This window comes from Argopecten irradians, chromosome 3 (assembly GCF_041381155.1).
Source record: "Argopecten irradians isolate NY chromosome 3, Ai_NY, whole genome shotgun sequence".
Taxonomy (NCBI): Eukaryota; Metazoa; Mollusca; class Bivalvia; order Pectinida; family Pectinidae; genus Argopecten; species Argopecten irradians.
Genome location: NC_091136.1, coordinates 8,957,883 through 8,978,477, shown reverse-complemented (window position 1 = coordinate 8,978,477; position 20,595 = coordinate 8,957,883). Strand labels below are relative to the sequence as shown.

Below are 20,595 nucleotides of genomic sequence, written 5' to 3'. Positions count from 1 at the left end.
GTCAGTGAAACAAAGTGTGTTGTCACTATAAGGGTCAGTCAATAAACAAAGTGGTGGTCACTATAAAAGGTCAGTCAGTAAACAAAGTGGTGGTCACTATATAAGGTCAGTCAGTAAACAAAGTGGTGGTCAGTGTGAAGGTCAGTCAGTAAACAAAGTGGTGGTCAGTGTGAAGGTCAGTCAATAAACAAAGTGGTGGTCAGTGTAAAGGTCAGTCAGTAAACAAAGATGGTGGTCAGTGTGAAGGTCAGTCATAAACAAAGTGGTGGTCACTATAAGGTCAGTCAGTAAACAAAGTGGTGGTCACTATAAAGGTCAGTCATCAGTAAACAAAGTGGTGGTCAGATGTGAAGGTCAGTCAGTAAACAAAGTGGGTGGTCACTATAAAGGTCAGTCAGTAAACAAAGTGGTGTGGTCACTATATAAGGACAGTCAGTAAACAAAGTGGTGGGTTCACTATATAGGTCAGTCAGTCAGTAAACAAAGTGTGGTGGTCAGTGTGAAGTCAGTCCAATAAACAAAGGGTGGTCACAATAATAGGTCAGTCAATAAACAAAGTGGTGGTCACTATAAAGTTCAGTCCAGTAAACAAAGTGGTGGTCAGTGTGAAGGTCAGTCAGTAAACAAAGTGGTGGTCACTGTAAAGGTGGTGAAGGTCAGTCAAAACAAAGTGGTGGTCACTATAAAGGTCAGTTCAATAAACAAAGTTGTGGTCACTAAAAAAGGTCAGTCAGTAAACAAAGTGGTGGTCACTATAAAGGTCAGTCAGTAAAACAAAGTGGTTGGTCCACTATAAAGGTCAGTCAATACAACAAGTGGTGGTCACTGTTAAGGTCAGTCAATAAACAAAGTGTGTGGTCACTATGAAAGGTCAGTTCAGTAAACAAAGTGGTGGTCACTTTAAAGGTCAGTCAATAAAACAAAGTGGTGGTCACTATAAAGGTTCAGTCAGTAATAACAAAAAGTGCGTGGTCCACTGTGAAGGTCAGTCAGTAAACAAATTGGTGGTCAGTTTTAACTGTGAAGGTTCATTATTACGTCTGTGGTCACTATTAACTGTCAAGTCAGTAAACAAGTGGTGGTCACTTTTAAGGTCAAATAAACAAAGTGGTGTCACTATGAAGGTCAGTCAGTAAACAAAGTGGTGGTCACTATGAAGGTCAGTCAGTTAAACTGGTGAAGGTCAAGTTTTAACTGTGGTGGTCAGTTTTAACTGTCAGTCAGTCAAAGTGGTGGTCATGTGAAGGTCAGTCAATAAACAAAGTGGTCAGTCACTAAACTGTGAAGGTCAGTTTTTAACTGTGAACAAAGTGGTGGTCAACTATGAAGGTCAGTCAGTAAACAACTGTGAAGGTCACTTTAAACTGTGAGTCAGTTTTAAACAAAAAGGTGGTGTTTTTAACTGTGAAGGTCAGTTTTAAAACAAAGTGAAGGTCAATTTTTAAACTGTCCAGTCAGTAAACAAAGTTAATCACTAATGTAAGGTCAGTCATAAACAAAGTGAAGGTCAGCAGTTTTAATGTGAAGGTCAGTTAAACAAAGTGTTTGGTAACTGTGAAGGTCAGTCAGTAAACAAAGTGGAAGGTTCAGTTTTAAGAGTGTGAAGGTCAGTCAGTAAACAAAGTGAAATGGTCATATGTAAGGTCAGTCAGTAAAAAATGTGAAGGTCAGTTTTTAAGGTGAAGAGTCAGGTTTTGAACAAAGTGGTTTTAAGTGTGAAGGTCAAGTTTTAAGTGTGAAGGTCAGTTTTAAGTGTGTAGAGTCACTATAAAGGTTCAGGTCAGTAACTGTGAAGGTGGTTTCACTGGAAGGTCAGTTTTAAGTGTGAAGGTCAGTTTGGTGGTAAGATATAAAGTGAAGGTCAATTTTTAACTGTGAAGGTCAGTTTTAAGGTCTGTGAAGGTCAGTTTTTAACTGTGAAGGTCTAGTTTTAACAAAGTGGTGGTCAGTATTAACTGTGACAGTCAATTTTGAAGTGTGAAGGTCAGTTTTAAATGTGAAGGTTAGTAAACAACATGTGGTGGTCAGTTTTAACTGTGAAGGTCAGTTTTAACTGTGAAGGTGGTGTTTTAACTGTGAAGGTCAGTAAAAAAAGTGGTGGTCAAGTTCAATAAACAAAGTAGTGGTCACTGTGAAGGTCAAGGTTTTAACTGTGAAGGTAAACAGTTTTAAGTAACTGTGAAGAGTCAGTTTTTAGTATTAAGGTCAGTATCTATAAGTGTGACAGTTAAGGTCAGTTTTAAACTATGAAGGTCAGTCAGTTTATAATGTGAAGGTCAGTTTTAAGTGTTAACTTTTGAAGGTCAGTTTTGGTCAACTGGTGAAGGTCAGATTTTAACTGTGAAGGTCAATTTTTAACTGTGAAGGTCAGATTTAAAACTGTGGGAGGTACTGATTTAACTGTGAAGGTCCAGTTTTTTATAACTGTGAAGGTCAGTTTTAAACTGTGAAGGTCAGTTTTAACTGTGAAGGTCAGTTTTAACTGTGAAGGTCAGTTTTAACTGTGAAGGTCAGTTTTAACTGTGAAGGTCAGTTTTAACTGTGAAGAGTTATTTTGAACTGTGAAGGTCAGTTTTAACTGTGAAGGTCAGTTTTAACTGTGAAGGTCAGTTTTAACTGTGAAGGTCAGTTTTAACTGTGAAGGTCAGTTTTAACTGTGAAGGTCAGTTTTAACTGTGAAGGTCAGTTTTAACTGTGAAGGTCAGTTTTAGTTTTAACTGTGAAGGTCAGTTTTAACTGTGAAGGTCAGTTTTAACTGTGAAGGTCAGTTTTAACTGTGAAGGTCAGTTTTAACTGTGAAGGTCAGTTTTAACTGTGAAGGTCAGTTTTAACTGTGAAGGTCAGTTTTAACTGTGAAGGTCAGTTTTAACTGTGAAGGTCAGATTTAACTGTGAAGGTCAGTTTTTAACTACTGAATGAAGGTCAGTTTTAAACTGTTGAAGGTCAGTTTTAAACTGTGAAGGTCAGTTTTTTTCTTTTTTGACTGTGAAGGTCAGTTTTAACTGTGAAGGTCAGATTTAATGTGAAGGTTTTTAACTGTGAGTCTCAGATTTAAGCTGTTAAGGTCAGTATTTAACTGTGAAGGTCAGGATTTAACTGTGAAGGTCAGTTTTAACTGTGAAGACTGTTTTAACTGTGAAGGTCAGTTTTAACTGTGAAGGTCAGTTTTTTTAACTGTGAAGGTCAGTATTTAACTGTGAAAGGTCAGTTTTAACTGTGAAGGTCACGTTTTAACTGTGAAGGTCAGTTTTAACTGTGAAGGTCAGTTTTAACTGTGAAGGTCAGTTTTAACTGTGAAGGTCAGTTTTAACTGTGAAGACTAGTTTTAAGTGTGAAGGTCAGGTTTAAATGTGAAGGTCAGATTCTACTGTCAAATTCAACTTTGAAGGTCAGATTCAACTGTAAAGGTCAGATTCAAATGTGAAGGTTAGTCAGCAGACAAAGTGACTCTAGTTTTATGAGGGTACAAATGTATGCAATACCCTTGGCACTCCGATGGCTCAAGCTTGTAATTAACTAATTTGTAGTTATACTAGGTATGATCTATCCTTAACTTACTTCACTTAGATATTTGAATGATACATTGTAATTGGAGATTATGTCTATCTATTTAAATAATACAATGTCAATGGAGATTATGTCTATCTATTTAAATAATACATTTTCAATGGAGATTATGTCTATCTGGGATGAAAATACATGAAACATGTGATAGGTAATTTGTGTGTATCGTATCATCGTTTTAGTGAACATGTTGTATTTTAGTTACAACAAAGACTCCTCCTCTGACCCCTCGGTGTCGAGTAAATGAGTTCCAGTGTCGGGACCACAGATGTATCGGGATCACGCTACGCTGTGACGGCCACAACGATTGTGTAGATCGCAGTGATGAAGACAACTGTCGTAAGTTTTCTGTAGCTTCCAATACATTATTACAAACATTCTCAACACAAACTTAGAGCTAAGATTAAACTATGGATAAAAAATAGCATTTGTGGGAATCTTATTTGATTTTACACGTTCGATAGAAATAAGCATTTATGGGAATCTATAAATAAGCATTAATTTCAATCTGATTTGATTTTTCACGTTTGGACAAAAAAAAAGCAGTTGTGAAATAATGTTTGATTTTACACTTTTGAAAGGAAATAAGCTTTCATGGAATAAGATTTGATTTTACTTTTTGGAAAGAAAATAAGCATTTATGGAATTCTTATTTGATTAAGAAAATAAACAATTATGGGAATCTAATTTGATTTTAAACAATTGATAACCATTATAAGCATTACACCATAGGTATATAGAAAACACATGAGAGTGAATTCTGTTAACATGTTCCTGATGAAATTCTGCAAGCCATCATCAGTTGTCTTTTGTTAAGCCTTTTGACCTTAATAATTAACATTTCTCCCTAATGATAACGTTGTGTTACAGATGTGACGTCGACTAGTAAACCTGTGGTCTGTAATAATGAGGAGTTCCAGTGTGACAGTACTTTATGTATTCCCACGTCCTGGGTGTGTGATGCCTACCCGGACTGTGACAACGGCCAGGATGAGATGGACTGTAATGGTAGGTCAAGTCAGGAATCGGTGATCATCTGCACATAATCAAGGTAGAGGGGAAATGTCCCGCGGGCCAAGGTTACAAGGGAGGGTTGATGATAATGAGGGTAATTCAAGGTCTTCTGATTACTGAATGATAGGCATAAGTTATCAAGACACTTTTGTCAGGCCTAGATTATCAAGAAACATTGGTTTGTGTGTATAGAAGACCTTGATAGTCTTCATATTTGTTGATATCTCTTGTGTGTAATTGATACTGTAATGTTTTTTACCCAACAGGAACCCAGGTGTGTGGTCCATCAGACTTCCGTTGTGAGTTTGTTGAGGGATGCGTGGACAGAAAACGTGTTTGTGACGGTGTTGCAGACTGTGCGGATAATTCGGATGAGTTTAAGTGTGGTACCAACGCTCGCTCGCACCCAGTAATCGTAGATAGCCATTGTTTGGTTTAATGTCCTTCATCTCAAAAGACCCCTGACAACCATATATCTCACAGCTTCACATAGGGGTCCCCCCACATTTAATTGTATAACACTGTGAATCGGTACTCCAAAAGACCCTCAAAACCATTGTGGTGATGACTCATTTATTGCTGTATAATGTGATACTGTAATTATCTCTCCCCCGCCCCAAAAAAAAAACCCATTGTGTGTAACACTAATATTACTGTACCACAGGACCCCCAGACATTGTGGTGTAAACACTATTAAAGGTTACTGTGTACCACAGGACCCCCAGAACATTGTGGTGTAACACTATTATTACTGTACCACAGGACCCCCAGACATTGTGGTGTAACACTATTATTACTGTTACCACAGGACCCCACCAGACATTGTGGTGTAACACTATTATTACTGTACCACAGGACCCCCAGACATTGTGGTGTAACACTATTATTACTGTACCACAGGACCCCCAGACATTGTGGTGTAACACTATTATTACTGTACCACAGGACCCCCAGACATTGTGGTGTAACACTATTATTACTGTACCCAAGGACCCCCACATTGTGGGGGGTGTAAACAAATAATTTCTCAGGACCCCCCCATACATTGTGGTGTAACACTATAATTACTGTACCACAGGACCACCAGACATTGTGGTGTAACACTATAATTACTTTACCACAGGACCACCAGACATTGTGGTGTAACACTATTATTACTGTACCACAGGACCCCCAGACATTGTGGTGTAACACTATTATTACTGTACCACAGGACCCCCAGACATTGTGGTGTAACACTATTATTACTGTACCACAGGACCCCCAGACATTATGATGTAACACTATTATTACTGTACCACAGGACCCCCAGACATTGTGGTCTGTAACACTATAATTACTGTACCACAGGACCCCCAGACATTGTGGTGTAAACACTATTATTACTGTACCACAGGACCCCCAGACATTGTGGTGTAACACTATTTTAACCAAGACCCCAGATTGTGGACTATATTACTGTACCACAGGACCCCCAGACATTGTGGTGTAACACTATTTTCACTGTACCACAGGACCCCCAGACATTGTGGTGTAACACTATAATTACTGTACCACAGGACCCCCAGACATTGTGGCGTGTAACACTATAATTTCTGTACCACAGGACCCCAGACATTATGGTGTAACACTATAATTACTGTACCACAGGACCCCCAGACATTGTTGTGTAAACACTATAATTACTGTACCACAGGACCCCCAGACATTGTGGTGTAACACTATTATTACTGTACCACAGGACCCCAGACATTGTGGCGTAACACTATAATTACTGTACCACAGGACCCCCAGACATTATGTGTGTTAACACTATAATTACTGTACCACAGGACCCCAGACATTATGGTGTAACACTATAATTTCTGTACCACAGGACCCCCAGACATTGTGGTGTAACATTATTATTACTGTACCACAGGACTCCCAGACATTGTGGTGTAACACTATTATTACTGTACCACAGGACCCCCAGACATTATGATGTAACACTATTATTACTGTACCACAGGACCCCCAGACATTGTGGTGTAACACTATTATTACTGTACCACAGGACCCCCAGACATTGTGGGGTAGCACTATAATTACTGTACCACAGGACCACCAGACATTATGATGTAACACTATTATTACTGTACCACAGGACCACCAGACATTATGATGTAACACTATTATCACTGTACCACAGGACCACCAGACCATCATTGTAACAGCTGTGATATCCACCAGATGTTGTGTCCAACCTTCTGTAAGTGTGTTCCCTGGATTGAAACCTGTGACGGGGTCAGCAACTGTTTAGACAACATGGATGAACAGATGCCTGCGTGTAGGCACAAGAATGGTAAGTAAACCGCAAACTATTAGGGAGGAGAATATGTTACTGATTAAGTTACATTTATACTAGCATGAAACTTTTGTAAACTTAAAGATAAACTTTATTTATTTTACATTGATTGCGAAACATTTTATACAACTTATGCAAATTACTATTGATGGTTGGAATGTAAGCGCACGATGGGTCTTAGTGTAGGAGGAAACTGAAGTGACTGGAGACAGGGCAGGTGACCCCTAACCTTTTCAGGTCCGTGCTGGGGATTGAACCCCGTACGGCAAGGTGGAAGGCAAGCAGCTTAACCACTAAACTGCCTGATCACTCTTTTGCAAACGTTTAATAGTAAATTGAATGTTATGATTGTCTATTAACTTTCATATGTCCAGCACAAGGTTTAATTATTCTACAAAAAAAAGTTTTGGATGGAATTAATTGATATTGGTATGTGATAAAACACCAATGTTACAAGCTAGGTTTTCTTGTTGTTGTAGCTAATACTGGCTGGCTGCAGAGGCTGGACAGTGGCAGTGTCAATCTGACCATCACCTGGAACCTTATACCCAGAATGAATCTCTCCTTCATTGTCTCGTTCATGTAAGTTTGATATTAACAGGTGTCCAATTCTGCTGTATATCTCTTGATTAGCGTACCCGGTAAATCAGTCTCATTGATTCCATGTGTGTCTGTCCATTGGAGGCCACATTTCCCTGTCCAATTGATTTCAACGTGAAATCAGTTCAAATTAGCCCAGTATAGATCTGTTTGATAAAGTCAAGCAAAAGTCTGTGCCAACTCAATCCAAAATAAATCTGTCAAAATGAGGCCAGCAAAAACTTGTACCACTGATTCCTGCATGAGTCAATAAAGTGAAACATAGTTTTAGCAAACCTCTTGGTACCAACAAAATTACTTTGTTAAATGCATAGTTTGTTTTTATCTTATAGGAACTGGAATGAGAAATAGTATGTTATAACATAGAATTTGTTACAAGCATGTTCATTATAAACGTGTCTTACTGTTTATTGGTCGAGTTGAATTGATCCTAATGAGCATGGATCTGTTTTATTGAGTCATCATAGCCTGTTGCATATGTCTGTTCTACGTGAATTTTTCCATATAGACAACATGTCAATTGGTCTGTCTTAGTGAGTCTAGTAAATCCAATCTGCCCAAATTAGTCCAACATTAGTTTGTCTAATAGACTAGTTTCACACTTGCTCTGAACCTAAAAATACCGGCAGTATCAAAACAATGTAAACTTACTTTTAGAGAATTGTATTCTTGAAATCTATTAGCCACAATAGAATATTGGTTACAGAGTTTGAATAAGTTTAACATGAATATTATAGACTTAGTCTAACTTGAATTTAGATATTTCAGTCAGGCATATATAAACTGCAAAATTTCTTATCATATTGTGTTTTTTCTACAGTGAGGCCAATAATCTTGGATCCTATCAGAACAAAACTGTGGGAGCAGTCAACAAATTCCAGTTGACCAATCTTCGACCACTGACCGTGTATAACATCAGGATATATGCATTTCAGTACACTGGAGATGAGTTCCCATTCACCAAGATTAAACAGTTTGTGACTTCAGAAGGATGTTAGTATTTGACATTACAAAATGATTATATTAGTTTTTTGACAATTCTTGACAAAAGAAACAATCTTAGTGTATTTCAATTCTTATTTTGTAGACATATTTGATATGGATTTAAATCCACGATTGACTTTCAAAAGGGAATTAACTTTTCGATAAGTTTATAGTGAAATACAAGTGAAACATGGTGTTATTATAATAAAACAACATAGAATGTCATGTAGATGATTCGTGAATTGTTCTGTTGCAGTACCTAGTGCTCCAACCAACTTCCAGGCAAGTTATAATGATGAGGGTCACTATTTCAATCTCAAGTGGAAGTCACCAGGACAAAGTAATGGTGTCATCCGTCATTTCAAGGTGAGAATTAGGTGTCAGATAAATTTAGAATCATGGATAAAAAACTGATGTCTACCAAGAGATCTTTGTTATATTGATTAATTAAGTTACTACCATTGATGACATCATTTTCATAATCACATCAATGTTCGTCTTTCAGATGATGTATTGGATATCTGAATTAGATTGAACAAAATATTTTTATAAATCATTGAAAGATTTAAAAGAAAATTTTGAGAAAACTCAAAGTTGTTAATTGATAGCATTTAGTTATATTGCCTTTCTCCTTGCTTTGTCTGTGGTAACGGTATGTTAATGGTAATAGTTAGTGAGTTATAATATATGGTAGAAGATGTTCCCTGGATAGTAGTTAACATATATGTACATGTTTGGTATTTCAGGTGTATTATACCTCTAGTGATTCTTTCACTGAAAGCACGAGGATCGTCCCACCCACTGCCTCCTACAGATTCTTCCTGGCCTCAGTAAATCCTGGTCAGACCTATACATTCTGGGTAAGTCACACAAGGGAGATATCTTTGTACCGTACCTACTCTTAAAAAATCCTGGTCAGATCTATACCTACCTACCTACCCTCAGTAATTCCTGGCCAGACCTATACATTGTGGGTAAGTTACACAAGGGAGATAACTACCTACCCTACCTACCTCAGTAAATCCTGGCCAGACCGATACATTGTGGGTAAGTTACACAACACACAAGGGAGATAACTTCATACCCTACCTACCTCAGTAAATCCTGGCCAGACCTATACATTGTGGGTAAGTTACACAACACACAAGGGAGATAACTACCTACCCTACCTACCTCAGTAAATCCTGGCCAGACCTATACATTGTGGGTAAGTTACACAACACACAAGGGAGATAACTACCTACCCTACCTACCTCAGTAAATCCTGGCCAGACCTATACATTGTGGGTAAGTTACACAACACACAAGGGAGATAACTTCATACCCTACCTACCTCAGTAAATCCTGGCCAGACCTATACATTGTGGGTAAGTTACACAACACACAAGGGAGATAACTTCATACCCTACCTACCTCAGTAAATCCTGGCCAGACCTATACATTGTGGGTAAGTTACACAACACACAAGGGAGATAACTACCTACCCTACCTACCTCAGTAAATCCTGGCCAGACCTATACATTGTGGGTAAGTTACACAACACACAAGGGAGATAAACTACCTACCCCTACCTACCTCAGTAAATCCTGGCCAGACCTATACATTGTGGGTAAGTTACACAACACACAAGGGAGATAACTACCTACCCTACCTACCTCAGTAAATCCTGGCCAGACCTATACATTGTGGGTAAGTTACACAACACACAAGGGAGATAACTTCATACCCTACCTACCTCAGTAAATCCTGGCCAGACCTATACATTGTGGGTAAACAAACACAAGGGAGATAACACACAACACACAAGGGAGATAACTTCACAAGGAGGATAACTAACCTACCCTACCTACCTCAGTAAATCCTGGCCAGACCTATACATTGTGGGTAAGTTACACAACACACAAGGGAGATAACTACCTACCCTACCTACCTCAGTAAATCCTGGCCAGACCTATACATTGTGGGTAAGTTACACAACACACAAGGGAGATAACTACCTACCCTACCTACCTCAGTAAATCCTGGCCAGACCTATACATTGTGGGTAAGTTACACAACACACAAGGGAGATAACTTCATACCCTACCTACCTCAGTAAATCCTGGCCAGACCTATACATTGTGGGTAAGTTACACAACACACAAGGTAGATAACTTCATACCCTACCTACCTCAGTAAATCCTGGCCAGACCTATACATTGTGGGTAAGTTACACAACACACAAGGGAGATAACTACCTACCCTACCTACCTCAGTAAATCCTGGCCAGACCTATACATTGTTGGGTAAGTTACACAACACACAAGGGAGATAAACTTCACCTACCCTACCTACCTCAGTAAATCCTGGCCAGACCTATACATTGTGGGTAAGTTACACAACACACAAGGGAGATAACTACCTACCCTACCTACCTCAGTAAATCCTGGCCAGACCTATACATTGTGGGTAAGTTACACAACACACAAGGGAGATAACTACCTACCCTACCTACCTCAGTAAATCCTGGGCAGACCTATACATTGTTGGTAAGTTACACAAGGGAGATAACTACTACCCTACCTACCTCAGTAAGTCCTGCCACGACCATAATACACATTGTGGGTAAGTTACACAACACACAAGGGAGATAACTACCTACCCTACCTACCTCAGTAAATCCTGGCCAGACCTATACATTGTGGGTAAGTTACACAAGGGAGATAACTACCTACCCTACCTACCTCAGTAAATCCTGGCCAGACCTATACATTGTGGGTAAGTTACACAACACACACAAGGGAGATAACTACATACCCTACCTACCTCAGTAATTCCTAACCAGACCTATACATTAAGGTCTCGACCTATACATTGTAAGTTACACAACACACAAGGGAGATAACTACATACCCTACCTACCTCAGTAATTCCTAACCAGACCTATACAATTAAGGTAAGTATCACAAGGGAGATAACTACATACTTTTGTTTGAATACTCTAATTTTGTTAATTTTCTTTAATTTGTAAATCAAGACAACAGATTCCATATTGTGTTTTTGCCATCAGATTGATTGACAGAATGCATGTACAAACTTTCCTTTTAGGTAACAGCCATTACCAATGCTGGGGAGGGTCCTAGATCTAAGAGGGTGAAATTAACAGTGGATGATGGTCTACTGACCACAGGTGTGGAGAACCTGAGGTTGACCCCTGGTCATTTCAATGTGTCCTTGACCTGGTCCAAGCCTAACAGCTCAGCTCCTGTGTCTCAGTATGAAGTGATGTACAATGATGCCTTGGGGATAGAACAGACACTGAAAACTGGCGACACTCAACTTACAGGTAAGTTTGGTGTGTTGAAACAGTACATGTGTCTTTGATGGTTCAGAACCATTATAGTGTAGCCATGTCTCATCTTTTAGCATTCTGGGGCGGAGAAAAGTTACACATTTACAGAATTGTATCTCACTATTATGTTCTACATCCTCCCTTTACATTCTATGTCCTCTAGCATTCTCTGGCTGAGACAAGTCACACCTTTACATAATTGTATCTCACTTTTATGTTCTACATCCTCTAGCATTCCGTGGCCATTGGTCAAGGTCAAGATTAAAGATCATCAGCAGCTACAACAAAATTTAAAAATACCTTTTCAAAGAACTATAAATTGAGCTTTCAAATTAAGTGGTATGTGGTCATTTTATAAATTAGTGTGTAGGTTATCCTTGAATTAAATACAATTGTGATCATCTATATATATAAGGGGCCATGGTAGTCGAGATGTCCTGAGCAGTTGCCAGGTACTGACTGCTTCTCTGGGTACTCTGGCATTTCTCCACCAACACACTGGCATATCCTTAAATGATCCTGACTGTTAATAGGACATTAAACTAATAAAACCAAACTATATGTATACTTAGTTTAACATTTGTTTATGTTTACAGTTTCTCACCTGTGTCCAGGAATTCAATACACTTTCATGGTGAAAGCTGTCAACAGCCACGGCACCAGCCCGTCAGTGTCACAAGAAGCTACTCCTGGAGGTATGTATACATAGGGTAGGTCAAAGGTTAAACAGTGTGGATACATTGGTCAGGTCAAAGGTTAAAAAGTGTTACATGTAGCTATTCCTGGTGGTATATATACATAGGTCATGTCAAAGGTTGAGCAGTATCACAAGTGAAGTAGCTACAGGTGTTATGTATATAGGTCAGGTCAAAGGTCAAACAGTGTGTATACATAGGTTAGGTCAAGAGTCAAATAGTGTATACATAAGTCATGACAAAGGAAAAGCAGTATCACAAGTGACGTAGCTACTGGTGGTATGTAGACATAGGTCAGGCCAAAGGTCAAGGTGTGTTTACAAAGGTCAAACATCGTCACAAGTAGCTATTCCTGGTGGTATGTATTCATAGGTCAAAGATCAAAAAGTATCACTATTAGTCATTAATAAGGTCTAAGGTCACACATTTTCACCAAAATTAATTACAATTTATGTGTCATTTATTTGTCAAAGGTCAAATATTGTTTCTAAAATGACCTTTAGGAAATACTAGTGATCGCATACTTAATGAAAGTTAAATCATTTTCACCAATAACGATTCCTCATGTAAACTAGACGTAATTTTGTCACAGAAAGGTTGATTGTGCATATACATATTTTAGCGGTACTCCTGTTTTGGCATATTTTTACACCAATAACAATAACTATAATATTTGATCACACTTTTAGTAGTATTTAGTGCTAGTAAATGTATTATCACAGCTACATGAATTCTTCATACTGACCTTTACACAATTAATTTTGCAGCGAAATTTACTTGTGCCAAAATTAGTATTGTTACAGTAGTTGACTCCATTAACCATGTCTTGAGTTTACTGTTTCATATTAGATCCCCAATTTTGTATCAAATATGTTTTTTATACGGTTCTAGATTTAATTTAGTTTCGTATATCATCCATTCTCTTGTAGCTTCCAAACCATATGACTCCTTCACACCAAAGAAACTTTCCAGTGAGAATTTCAGCCCCGGGAAATACCGCATCAAGTGGAAAACTGATAAAACCCCACCACCAGGCATGGTCAGTATCAAAAATACTCTATAGCTACAAATCATATACCTAAATGTTTCTTTGCAATTCCCGCCAATCATTGCAAATATAGAAATAATGGAAATTATCAGAGCATCGAAGCCCCAACCATGTTGTGATTATGATTTTATCCAAGACTTTCGTCCTGTATCTGATCGTGTTTATCTTTCCCAAGACTGTCGCCTTGTATCTGATCGTGTTTATCTTTCCCTAGACTTTCCGTCCTGTATCTGATCGTGTTTATCTTTCCCTAGACTGTCGTCCTTGTATCTGATCGTGTTAATCTTTTCCTAGACTTTCGTCCTGTATCTGTATCTGACTCGCCTGTTCTATCTTTCCCTAGACTGTCGCCTGTACCTGTACTGATGTCGCCTGTTGATTGTTTTATCATCCTAACTTTCCCTGTAGACTGTTTATCGTCCCTAGACCTTTTGACCTGATCTGATCGTGTTAACTTTCCCTAGACTTTCGTCCTGTATACGACCGGCCAGTGACATGTGGAAACATGAAACTGACCCACGCTGTAAACAACCCAACGGAATACCTAGACTGAGCTGCGAGCCTGCGAGACCTACTTCTACAGAGTTGGAGTGATTTCACCGGGCGTATGCAAGCCATCTAAACAAAACTTCTTCACCACTTCTACAGGTAATTATTCAGTCCTATACACTTCTTCGCCACTTCTATAGGTAATTATCCAGTCCTATACACTTCTTCACCACTTCTACAGGTTATTATTCAGTCCTGTACACTTCTTCACTTTTCTATAGGTAATTATTCAGTCCTTATACACTTCTTCACCACTTCTACAGGTAATTATTCAGTCCTATTACACTTCTTCACCACTTCTACAGGTAGTTTATTCAGTTACAACCTTCACCACTTCTACAGGTAATTATTCGTCCTATGTACTTCCTCACCACCTCACAGGTAAATTATTCAGTCCTATACACTTCTTCACCACTTCTACAGGTAATTATTCAGTCCTATACACATCTTCACCACTTTCTATAGGTAAGTTATTCAGTCCTATACACTTCTTCACCATCTTCTACAGTATATTATTCAGTCGCTATACACTTCTTCACCCCACTTCTACAGGTAATTATTCAGTCCTGTACACTTCTTCACCACTTCTACAGGGTAATTATATTCAGTCCTTATGCACTTCCTCACCACTTCTACAGGTAATTATTCAGTCCTATACACTTCTTCACCACTTCTACAGGTAATTATTCAGTCCTGTACACTTCTTCACTTTTCTATAGGTAATTATTCAGTCCTATACAGTTCTTCACCACTTCTACATGTAATTATTCAGACATTCACTTCTAGGGGGATCTTCTACAGGTAATTATTCAGTCCATACACTTCTTCACTTTCTATAGGTAATTATTCAGTCCTATACACTTACAACACCACTGTCTACAGGTAAATTATTCAGTCCCTATACACTCACACTTTTCTACAGGTAATTATTCCAGTCCTATACACTTCTTCACTTTTTCTAAAGGTAATTATTCAGTCCCTAGTACACTTCTTCACCACTTCTACAGGTAATTATTCAGTCCTATACACTTCTTCACCACTTCTACAGGTAATTATTCAGTCCTGTTACCCTTCACCCACTTCTACAGGTAATGCTTTTCACCACTTCTACAGGTAATTATTCAGTCCTATACACTTTCATCACTTGTTCTATAGGTAATTATTCAGTCCTATTCACTTTTCTACACTTCTTCACACTTTAATTATTCAGATCCTATTACACGTTCTACAGGTCATTATTCAGTCTATTCATCTTTTCTGTACATGTAATTATTCATACATGTACACATTCTTCTTCACCATACATTCTTCACCACTTCTACAGGTAATTATTCAGTCCTGTACAACTTCTTCACTTTTAATAATTCAGTCCTGTTCTATAGGTAATTATTCAGTCCTATACACTTCTTCACCACTTCGTACAGGTAATTATTCTAGTCCTATCACTTCTTCACCACTTCTAAAGGTAAATTATTCAGTCCTATACTTCCTCACCACACTTCTCCTATACACTTCTTCACCACTTCTACAGGTTATTATTCAGTCCTATACACTTCTTCACCACTTCAACAGGTAATTATTCAGTCCTGTACACTTCTTCACTTTTCTATAGGTAATCATTCAGTCCTATACACTTCTTCACTTTTCTACAGGTATTTATTCAGTCATGTACACTTCTTCACCACTTCTACAGGTAATTATTCAGTCCTATACACTTCTTCACCACATCTACAGGTAATTATTCAGTCCTATACGCTTCTTTCACCACTTCTACAGGTAATTATTCAGGTCCTGTACACTCTACAGGTAATTATTCAGTCCTATACACTTCTTCAGTCCCTATACCACTTCACCACTTCTACAGGTAATTATTCAGTCCTATACGCTTCTTCAAACCACTTCTTAGGGGTTTAATACACTTCTTCACTTTCTACTAAATTAGATTCTAATTTGCCTTTGTAGGGGTTTAAATTTAACTAAAATTCCTGTTATACCTTGGGAGTCAGTGGACAGAATCAGGATTTCACCAAAGGTAGTTTTTAAAGGTTCAGTCTCAGACACACTGAGAATTGTTTTCTTCGTTCATATTTATCATGTTTTTCATTTGATACCAATGTAATCCTTGAAATTTATATTCACAAACTTAATGTGAACATGATTGGAATGTAACATGGTGAGTAGAGAATGATTATTAGAGTGCACTATTTCATCACTCTTCAGCTGAAAATACTAAGTGACGATTTCAATGTTTCTTTTGTATGGATATAAGTTATCAAAGTCTGTTATTCTTTTCAAACTTACTATAAATGTATATTGTAAAATTTATAAAAGCAAAATAAGTCTTGTGACTTTGATATCATAAAGTGTTATATTTTGTTTACAGAGATGACAATGCACCTTCCAAGACGTACATTGTAAAATTTATTACAGCTAATGCTTTCTTTACCTTTGGTCAAAATTAAGTCTACAGACTTTTGACAGAGTGTTACATTTTGTTATCACATAGATGAAAAGGCTCCTCCCAAGAACACCGACTTCAATATGGACTATAACACGAAGACCAGTGGTGTTCTATCCTGGAATGCACCATGCCTCAACATTAATCGCCCAGATGTAGGTACCAATGAAAAATGTATAACAGAAGTCAATACTGCTTTTTCAATTAAATTGCAAGTTCATGGGTCATTGATTATGTTATAAGAGCAAGTTTATAGGTCACAATGTTCTTAGATCATTGAATATGAGGGTCAACTCAGTATGACTCCTAGCTTAGAATTGAAACATCTTGGGACCTCCTATTAGCTATTTATACTTTCAAGAGAATCAGCCACACCAAAGATTTCATAGGGAACACACTGATTGGCTCACTATAGGGGTCATGCTGATGTGACCCCAAATAAAGAGTTGTTAGATCTTGTATTAGAGCGTAACATACAGCATTATGATTCAATTTTGCTTGTTACGAGCATTTTTATTGGCTGAAAAATTTACTTTATCAGCCCATAAAGGAAAAAATGGCGTCGCCATTTGTAACGTTGCTTCTGATTGGCTGAGATGACGGCGTAATGATTTCATAGACAAAAAAGTCCAAAAATGAATGTTGAATATTGAAGAGATTATCTTTAGTAAATTGAATTATAAGGATTAATTTGAATATATTTTTTATGTTATTTAGATATATAACACAAAAATCTGAGTGTACTCTCATCATAAACCGCTTCGCGGTTTATTTAGAGTACACTCAGATTTTTGTGTTATATATCTAAATAACATAAAAATATATATTCAAGTTAATCCTTAAGTAGTTGGGGCGGAATTACAAGTCTAATTTTAATTAGATTGTTAATATTACTTCCTAATATTGCTTTGTATATCACCAGAATTACACTGTGTACATCTACGAGGTGAACACCAGTACATCTAACGCCTTCCTAACCAAGTTAACCTCAATGAACCTCACCGACCTCAAGCGTGGTGCCACCTACAACTTGACAATTCGATCTAATTTCCTAGAGGCCAGAAGTTCAGAACCTTACACCTTCCAAATCCGTAAGTTGTTCTAATTGTCTGGGACACCTGTATGTTAAGTCCTATTTTGGTTTTCCAGTTTCTTCACACAATGACACTGATGCTCTACAGCAAACATCATCAATGCATTGTTCTGATATCACTTTTTTGAGTGTAACAATATTACATAAACCTAGGCTATCAGTATTTTGCAGGCATTAAATTGCATTCATCTTGAATATTTTTTGGCAAATACTCATTTGTTTAGTACAATGTATATGTATTTGTAGAAGACATGCATGTAATGGCATTTGATTTTGTCAGACAAAACTTAATGTAGAGTAAGTGAAAGCAATGGTTTCCTGTATAACTTTAACTGATAGGGTTGTCTCCCTTTACAGCACCATTTGGGGCCCCTGAAGGATTAGTGATCCACATTGAAGACAGTGGTAAAGTAAAGTTGGATTGGAAGGCAGCTAAGGATGCTCCTTCCAAAGAACAGTTCAAGGTCAGTTGAATATTAAGTGCATGATATGGGTGTTTTTTTTCTTTTGCACAAGTTTTGTGAAATGGATCAATTTTATTCAAACATAGTCTATAAATGTAACAATAACACATAATTTGACTCATCATATGTTTCGTTAATCGTTTTCATAGAAACATCAAGTCTTTTGCTTGGTCAAAATTCAGATATTATTCATTTTAGTGGGAAAATTGTGATATTTGGATTTTGACAGATGGCAAATACAATCATCAAGATTTCAAAAAATCAGGTTTTATTTGGTCGGCATGGTTACAACAAACATAACAAAATTTGTGTAGGCATCGGTGAGCATGTTTGGTCCTGTTGTCAAAAATAAATCTTTTTCAAAACTTGATCATCTGATGTAAAACATATGGATGATTTTTATTTCACAAATCGCATAATTGGTTACCATGGAAACTTGATGAAGGCTTCTTATTGGTTGAATTTAGATATTGTCAGATTAAGCTCAATAATAAGAATGATGAAAAAAACCAATGTTCTTTGTATGTTGTGATGAGAATCAATGATAATGAAGAAATGTTTGTATCTATCTCATTATACTTTAAGTACTTGGAGTATTTATTTAAATCCCTTACCTTTATATTTTATCTGAATTTGGGGTAATTATCTAATTCTCCTACCTGTAAATTTTTGTCGGTATTTTGAGTATTTATTTATATCTCTAACCTGTAAATTTTGTCTGTTACAGGGTTATGATGTCTACTACAGTCGACGACACCATGTTGACGAGAATGGAAATATTGACCACAACCAACAGGATAAGTTTACATTGCACCAGACTACAACAGCTTTGTCTATAGAGCTCAGCCTGGATCGGTCCTACGAGTACTTCTTTAAAGTACGATACTCCGCTGTGGACCACTACCCAGGGACGTTTTCTCAACCCGTCGAGGTCGCAGCCTCTGGTTAGTGTGTCAGGCTATTCTGTTAACTTTACTATTGTAGTCTTTTTTTCTAATGAACTGAGTGGATGATGCTGTTTTGACATTGTATAAAAATGGGTTTTGAGTTTATTATGCAGGCTTACTTTTGTGACTGTATAAGTTAATTTATGGGGATTAATTTTAGCTTACCAAGAGGTGAGCTTATGCCGTTATGTCACATCTGTCTGTTTTCTGTTTATTGGCTGAAATATCAGTACGCCCAGAGACTTGATATTGGGTCTTTAGTATGCTGGGATGAAGGGCTACCAAGTTCGTTTATATGAATGACCATGACCTTCATTAAAGGTCACATGGGATTAAATAGATTAAAAGCTTAATAAGAACTTCTTGTCCATAATTAAGAGACCTAAATATTTGATATTGAGCCTGTGTAATGCAGGGATGAATGATTACCAAGTTTGTTCAGTTGCTTCATGTCCTTGACATCTTTCAAATTCATATCAGTCAAATTAGGCTTAGATCTTAAAATTACTTGTCAAAAACTAGGAGGCATAAATAGACCTGATATTTGGCCTGTAGCATGCCAACAATGAAGTGTTACCATGTTTTGTTTAATTAAGTAAGATTGAGCATCACTTAAAGTTACCTGCGTCAAACATGGAAAAATCTTAATTGATTTTCTCATGCCTTTAGTATTTACTGTAATTACCAAGGAGTGGATGAGCAGTTGGGCCCTTGCTTAGATATTGTCTTGAATAATACTTTATTTTGATCCCTCACTGTCCTTCTGATATCTGAGTTACTGATGGAATCTTAAACATATCATTATGTGATTATACAATTGTCTTTTAGGAATACTCGGAAACCTAGACAGCCAGTCGACTGTGTCACTGTCGAAGAAGAACCTCATCGGGATATTTGTTGTGGTGGCTGTCATTGTTGTGGCACTCGTTGTTGTTCTTGCTGTTTTCATCGTCCGCCATCATCGACTACAGCGCAGCTTCCTGTCTTTCGCCAACAGCCACTACGATACCCGCTCAGGAACTACCACCTTCTCAGCGGCCAATGAACTTGGTATGTACATCTGATAACAGTAATCAAGCTGAAAGGGAACAAGAACAGTTCTACTCTGAAAAGTTCATAGAAAGTAAATTTGATATTTCATAAAAACTTTATGTCTGCATTTACAGGGCATTTAAAAATTCTACTATGACATATAACTTAAGTCTGATTATTGAGTTGCCGATATATATATAATGCTTTCAATATTGGCATATAAACAGAAGTCATGCAAAGAATATTTTCAAAATGCATAGATGTAGTTGTTTAGGTTTCAGTAATGAAAATATTGGTTTGTTACTGTTAACATTTGTCAAACTTAACTGTTCTGGTAAAATCTCTCTCAGTGTATAGTCTAGGTTTAAAGATAAGAATCTCTAGTGGCTCTGAATATTTTAGAAACTGTGTTGTAATCCCAAAATCTTTAAAGCACAGTTGACACAATGGAAACTAAATACACTTGAAA

General features: G+C 37.5%; 1 protein-coding gene across 1 annotated transcript in view; it reads left to right on the top strand.

The window, feature by feature from the left end:
* LOC138317199 (sortilin-related receptor-like) overlaps nt 1–20,139 on the top strand; it is a 51,913-nt gene extending 31,774 nt beyond the window's left edge. The window contains 18 exon segments of the mRNA XM_069258752.1: nt 3,766–3,903; nt 4,435–4,572; nt 4,845–4,976; nt 6,770–6,922; nt 7,405–7,507; nt 8,346–8,518; nt 8,766–8,875; nt 9,256–9,369; nt 11,597–11,834; nt 12,437–12,535; nt 13,465–13,574; nt 14,048–14,231; nt 16,639–16,745; nt 17,513–17,681; nt 18,041–18,147; nt 18,875–19,091; nt 19,923–20,033; nt 20,036–20,139. Coding sequence (XP_069114853.1) covers nt 3,766–3,903; nt 4,435–4,572; nt 4,845–4,976; nt 6,770–6,922; nt 7,405–7,507; nt 8,346–8,518; nt 8,766–8,875; nt 9,256–9,369; nt 11,597–11,834; nt 12,437–12,535; nt 13,465–13,574; nt 14,048–14,231; nt 16,639–16,745; nt 17,513–17,681; nt 18,041–18,147; nt 18,875–19,091; nt 19,923–20,033; nt 20,036–20,139 — 2,507 coding nt within the window.
* Nucleotides 20,140–20,595: the final 456 nt, after the last annotated feature.